This window comes from Oryza sativa, chromosome 2 (genome assembly GCF_034140825.1).
Source record: "Oryza sativa Japonica Group chromosome 2, ASM3414082v1".
Taxonomy (NCBI): Eukaryota; Viridiplantae; Streptophyta; class Magnoliopsida; order Poales; family Poaceae; genus Oryza; species Oryza sativa.
Window position 1 is genome coordinate 23,471,170 of NC_089036.1, and position 6,794 is coordinate 23,477,963.

At 42.3% G+C, this 6,794-nt stretch overlaps 1 protein-coding gene across 1 annotated transcript; it reads left to right on the top strand.

Annotated features, from left to right (window-relative positions):
• The first annotated feature begins 1,908 nt into the window (after nt 1-1,908).
• Nucleotides 1,909-6,401, top strand: LOC4329847 (ribosomal RNA-processing protein 8). The gene is made up of 9 exons (XM_015770225.3): nt 1,909-2,217; nt 2,773-2,834; nt 3,299-3,350; nt 3,703-3,817; nt 3,924-4,018; nt 4,752-4,858; nt 4,942-5,056; nt 6,059-6,103; nt 6,224-6,401. Exons 1-9 carry the CDS (start codon nt 1,999-2,001, stop codon nt 6,290-6,292), a joined length of 879 nt encoding a protein of 292 aa, XP_015625711.1. The 5' UTR covers nt 1,909-1,998; the 3' UTR covers nt 6,293-6,401.
• Nucleotides 6,402-6,794: the final 393 nt, after the last annotated feature.

A 6,794-nucleotide genomic window follows, 5' to 3' on the forward strand; every position in this document is an offset into this window, starting at 1 on the left:
GAATACGGTATACCTTCACGTATACGGGTTGTTTCCGTATGCTCTAAGAAAATTCATCAGATATTAAGGAAAATATCCTTACGAGTCGAGAGACTGACAAAGTCCTACTCGGTAGGGATAGGGTCCTTACCATATTGTACGGGGTCTGATGTCGATCTGATGTTTCTGAGTTCTACTTGGAGATCAAGATGACCTACGGTACAAAAGGCACCCCCTGGGAGGGGTTCAAGGCATCGAATCTCACCGCCAACACACCCATCATAGTCTACGAAGCCATGTATGAGATTCGAAGGCATCGAATCTCATAGCACGTGAAGCCAAGTCACCATGAGGTCTCGTCGAATCCATCGACTACTATCCCATCGGTATCGCCAAATTCATTTGTTCCCATTGTACTTTGTGGTTTTTTCATATCAATCCTATATAAACTGGACTAGGGTATGTTCATTTCTTCTATAAGTAGAGGATAAAATTTTAGATATTCGTGGCACGCTTTTCAAACTGCTAAACGGTATGTTTCGTGCAAAAACTTTCTATATGAAAGTTACTCTAAAATATCATATTAGTTCATTTTGCATGTTTTTAGTAATTAAAACTCAATTAATCGCACGTTATTACTATCTCATTTTGTGTGAAGCATTTAATCTTTATCTTCAGGAGATTCAAACACCACCTAAGACTATTACTTGATTAGGGGCCTGAACCGGTATAATTCTTGTCTTTGTGTTTGCTTGATATCATATCACGTAGATACTCGTACCAACGAACCCTAATACCCCAATCATCCAGTCTACGGGTATCGACAAACATTTTTATCTCTGTAATAACTCATTCGTTTGCTGCCTCGATTGTTATCAGAAAATCAGATATTCTTCCATCAATTCAGACTTATCAAACCGGGCCTTAGTTCAGCACACTCAAACCTCACGCTCTCTTGGGCCTCTTACATATAGCCAGACCGAAAAAGTACACCGAAGGTCCCTCAACTTGTTATCGAGTTACAAAATCGTCCCCCAACCGTAAAACCAGATATCCGGCGTCCCTTAACTAATCAAAACCGGTCATAATAAGCCTTTCGGTGGTTTTGACCCGATTTTATCCTACGTGGCGGCTGAGTCAGCGTGTAACCCATGTGGGGCCCACATGTCAGGCTACCACGCCAGCCTCCTCTCTCTCTTTTCCCCTCTTCTCTCCCTTCCTCATCTCTCTGTCCCTTCTTTGACTTAGCCGGTGGGAGGAGGAGGGTGTCGGCGGGCGGCGACGGGCAACGCGGCGGCGGCGATGGCATCGATGGGCGACGCAGCAGCGGTGGAGGGAGGAGCTGCGGACGGGCAGGGGGTGGGCGGCGGGAAGGGGCGGCGCGCGGACTGGGCGACGACGCTGTCGCGCATGACGTAGATGGCGTCGGAGTTGTGGAGGAAGTCAAGTGTGCCGTCCCTTCCTGCCGCCCGCGCGCGTGCCGCCCCTTCCTGCAGCCGCGCGCACACCGCTCCTCCCCCTGCCCGCCCGCGCACTGCTCCTCCCCTCGTCGCCCGCGCGCTGCTCCTCGCCGCCGACGCCCTCGTCCTCCAGCCGGCTGAGTCAGAGTAGGGAGAGAGAGATGAGGAAGGGAGAGAAGAGGGGAAAAGAGACATAGAGCGAGGAGGCTGACGTGGCAGCCCCGACATGTGGGTCCCACGCTGACTCAACCACCACATAGGATAAAACCGGGTCAAAAAAAACATCAAAGAACCTATTATGACCGGTTTTGATTTACGGGACGCCGGATATCTGGTTTTGTAGTTGGAGGACGATTTTGTAACTCGATGACAAGTTGATGGACGTTCGGTGTACTTTTTCCTAGCCAGACCCAAGAAAGCTATTGGGCCGAAATATATACATATTCACCCTGGCCCGCTTCCGTCCACCACTCTCTCTCGCTGCACTGTAGTCGCCGCAACCCAGAACAGCGGCACGAAACCCCGAACTCCCTCCCCCCTCGCGCCGCCTCCCTCCCCGATGGAGCCTCTGCAGGAGGCGGCGGCGGCGGCAGCCGGCGGCCGCAAGCGGCGCCGCCGAGGAGGCGGCCGGAACCGCCGAAAGCACCAGGCTTCGTCCTCTTCGGGGGCGGCGGCGTCGGCGTCCCCGCCCTCCCCTCCTGCGAAGCGGCAGCGCGGGGACGACGCCGCGCCCAAGGGACGGGGCAGCAAGCCGAAGCCCGCGAGCCTCCTCGACAAGGTAATCGGCTCTCCGGAGCAGAGGTTTGCGAGGCCTAGGCGTGTATTGGTAGGTAGGAGCAGGAGTATATGCCGTGCCAGTAGCAGGAGTCGGTGGAAGTACAAAATGTTCGGGGTGGTATCGGGAATAAATTTTGACTAGGGTTGATGGGTTATTTAGTGAATCTGGATGATCTCTCAGTGTGGGTGAAGTCAAAGCATAGGGTGCCTCCTCTGTTATTCTTTAGTAGCGACAGTAGAAGTGCCAAACCTCAGTAATTCAGTAGTGCTTCGTATGCTCTTATGCATGGTTGAATGTGATACATTGCTCTGAATTTGCACAGTATTCACATTTTCTTTAGGCAACACAGTATTCACGTTAGGCTTTTATTTGCTGCTCCTTAATAATTTAATAACTTTTGCTTAAAAAACAAAATTAATGAACTAGCCTGCAGTTTGGAGATAACTCATGACTTATTATATGAATGTTTTACTTATTTTACCTTCTGTTTATTCTTTGAATTTTTTTTCTCTGAGCTAATTAGTTGATATGTTTTTTTTATGATGTGCACTCTAGATGCGTGCAAGGTTATCTGGTGGTCATTTCAGAATGTTAAATGAGAAACTATACACTTGCAGGTTCGAATTCTTCTCCAGATAACACTACTTTTATGCTAATGATGTGCTGCTATTATTGAATGCTTTACATTATCAATACTGTATTGAACAGTCTTCAACCAATAATGAAGTGTAAGAACATGACGATACTCCAAATTTCGTATGTTGAAATATCCACACAGTTTGTAGCTTACATTTTGTACAAAATACTGCTATCTTTAATCATGCTAAGAGATAGTGACATGCATCAATCTTAACCTTCATGCTTTGTCTGACCCGGTACTGTTAATTATTGGTCATATCAACCGGTATGCCTGAAAAACATGGATTGCCCTCTCACGTATGACTCAGAATATTCTAAATTGGAGTTCCTAATGTGGCTTCGACTTTACCCTTGGAAACTGGAAATGTAGAAATCACTAATCAGAGCTTCATTTTTGCAATATTCACACTTTTACTCAAACATTGTTTTTTTTTCTTTTCAGTGGACAAGATGCATTTGACTACTTCACAAATGAGCCTGATCTTTTTGATGTGGTATGCTATGCACTTTTCATCCATTTTGGTAATCTTATTGTTTGCTAGATGAATTTTATCTTTGAAGAGTATGGGCAACAAATTTTGAACTCTGGGTGGTGACTTTTTCATATCTTACCTCATCAACTCTTCAGTCAGTGCCTTATTGTTTGTACCTCTACAGTTCTATCTACACAAACCTCATGCTGTTAGTTGTTTCTTTCTTATTTGAATAATTATTTTTGTGTATTTTGTGGGAGGAAAATGTATTGCAGCGATCGATATGCAGGGACTTTTTGCATTGCAGCAATAATTGCCCCTATGGTTCATACCACCTGATATATGGCTGAGATTTCACTTTGTTTTCTTTTAGTATCATGCAGGATATCGAGAGCAAATGTCGCATTGGCCAGAGCAACCAGTAAATGTTATAATCAATTGGTTGAAGAGTCATAGTGCATCTTGGACAGTTGCAGATTTTGGCTGTGGTAAGAATGCTAAACATTTACTCTCAATATGCCGACACCTTTTCACAATGTTTTCCTTTTTATTTCCCTGGCATAATCATGGTAATACAATTGACATCTTGTCTAGGCAATGCAGCAGTTTCTAAAAATGTGAAGAACAAGGTTTTCTCCATCGATCTTGTTTCAGAGGACCCTTCAGTCATTGCCTGTGATATGGCTCATGTAAGCATTTAACCATATCTTGTATGGTTGTACCTCTTTGGTGCTTTAACGTGTTGGCATGTTGTTTATGTGTGTTAGCATAAATGAACAAAGTGTTTCTTGGTTCATTTCCAGTTTAGCTTCAGGGGAAATTCTGGCAATTCCTTGTCAGCCATGTATGCTCTTTTTCCATGATTCTTACTAAGCTTCACAACTACACTATGTGTCATTACAAAATGACCCAACTTTAATCCTCCAAATATTGGTTATATTCTTGTGCACCTTGATTTCTTAGTGTGGGTTCCACAATTTATCTTTCATGATTCCAAGTCATTACATGGTCAATACTCTTTTAGCATTGAATTTTTCTGATGTTAACATGTTGTTCCTGTGTTAAAAATAGAAGCCATTATGGTCGATACTCAAATACTCAGTACACTCATGCATGAATTACAAGTAATGTAAGTATGTGTATGAGGGCCAAAGGTAAAAGCAGCTGGCCAGTTGCTATTCTTACAATGGAGGTGCATTATCAACCAAAAACAATTTCTGATAATTCTTTAATATGTCACAAGAAGGAAATAAATCACTAGCTTTGGGCCATTTTAAACATAGCTCTTGGGACATTCTAAACATTTTTCATGATTTCCATTATGTGCAACATATGTAAAACAACTATACGAAATAAACACTAAAATATCTGTTTTTTTTAATTGAGTTGTTACTTAAACTAAAGGCTTTGTTATTTCTGTAGACTCCATTGGAGTCATCCTCTGTAGATGTGGCAATTTTTTGTCTGTCTTTAATGGGAACAAACTATCCGAGTTATATAGAGGAAGCAAACCGAGTTCTCAAACCAAGGTTTGCCCCTAATGATTAGCTGCTACACTTCTATGACAAAGTATGTGCTTCCTTTTTTACTATTGATACATTTGTTTATGCAGTGGTTGGCTTCTTATTGCTGAAGTGAGGAGTAGGCTAGACCCAAACACTGCAGGTGCTGATCCTGATAAATTTTGTGAGGCCATCAGCAAGCTTGGGTTTTCCCTTGTTTCGAAGGTATACTTACGGTTTCTTCTACCTTTTTCTCAAGTGGACTTTGGGGCTGTTTGGTTTGTTGCCGTTTGTAACCATACCAGCTTTAGCGGTGCCAAAATCAGTTAAGATAGAGGTATATATGGTGTGTTTGGTTTGATGCCTTGCCTAAACTTTTGACATGATGTTGAGTTAGGAAGTTTCTAGAATTACCAAATTTTGGTATGGAGGATATATGAGGTAATATTTGGTTTCCCAAAGCCAAAATTTATTATGGCCGAAAATGGTAACAAACCAAACAACCTCTTAGTTACAATGAGTTAATTTTATATAGTGAAGTCCTAGAAGGAATGAAGGATTATAACATAATATGGCGATGTTTACTGATGTCCAAACCAAAGGCTAAACTCCTGAAGCGCATATGTGAAAAAGGACATATCATCTATTAGCGAACTGATGGAATAACGACTTGTATATCTCAAGAAAAAAAATCTCTGACTTCTTGGATGTTGGGCTGAAAATTAGCTTGATAGGATTGGGTGATTATTATATTTATCCCATTTCATAATTGACCATTTAATATGGTCAGAAACTGAGGCCATTCTGGTCCACTGGTTTGTGCTGATATATTTGTTACTATTTAATCTATACTATCGCTCGATGATATATTTATTACTATTTAATTTATTACTATCTCTGGGCATCACTAAATGTTCAAAGCCATGATGATGTTGCTTTTAGTGCAGTAGTTACCGAACAATAGGTCATATTTTCAAACATCGCATCCTTACCATGTACTTCAGAAACTAATATGTTCTTTGTGCCCATTCTCTCTTTGTGGTGATGGTATCTGAAATGTTTCCTTTGATGTACCCACATGACGGATTCCCATTTTGTGTATCCTTTTCATGTGTGGTACTTATTTTGTGATATGAAAATTGTTCTGTATTGACACAAGACTGTTCTGTGCGAAAAGAGAACAGTGTCATCATGTTTCCTAAATTGGCAATTGGTTCCTTTCTGTAGGATGCGAAAAACAAAATGTTCATTCTGTTCCATTTCCGGAAAAAGGTCAGTTATGCCACTGCCGTACCTTAATTGCACTTGAAAATTACTCTATACTTTGATCATTGAGAGATTATTGTTCAGCTATAGTCTGGCATTGAATGCTGTGGTTTCACGTCTTTGCAGGAAAAGAGTAAGGTGGTCAAAAACATCGATTGGCCTCAGTTGAAACCTTGCTTGTACAAACGGCGATGATCTCATCCATTGATAACTGTAATTGTACTAGACCTCTTCCAAGGTTCTCTTAAATTAAGTTGTTGATGTACTCTATGTTCCCTTATCTCAGGCTTATCTGTTTCCGTTACTTTCTCTTTTTGTTGTCGCGTGATTTTCTTTATGCAATTATGCGTTGGACCTCACCAGACAAAGGCCTAGTCATCTAGTGGCCTGTCGAATGAGGTATGCTCACAGGGCAGAGTATAATTCTGAATCTGATGCATATCCTGCGTGAGCCTTGTACTCAAACTAAACTAGCAAGTAAGATTAGCAACTTACGAATGCACCAATGTGCCATTTTGTTGCTAGTAACTGTAACCTGTAAATCTCCTAGCTTAACAACGTGGTTGTCTACATTGCTTCTGGACATTTTTCTTCCTGCCTTTTTGACTTGTAGAACGCAGGCTTGGATCGGTATTAACGAGTGACCATCGCTACCGCCATGGATTACGACCGCGACCGATTTGCCTGACTGCCTGCC

Bases quoted from the DNA above. Each gene is read 5' to 3' on its own strand.
- LOC4329847 (XM_015770225.3), top strand. From the start codon at position 1,999: ATGGAGCCTCTGCAGGAGGCGGCGGCGGCGGCAGCCGGCGGCCGCAAG. The intron at 2,835-3,298 runs GTTCGAATTCTT...TTTTCTTTTCAG, and splicing joins GAGAAACTATACACTTGCAG to TGGACAAGATGCATTTGACT. The intron at 4,859-4,941 runs GTTTGCCCCTAA...TTGTTTATGCAG, and splicing joins AACCGAGTTCTCAAACCAAG to TGGTTGGCTTCTTATTGCTG.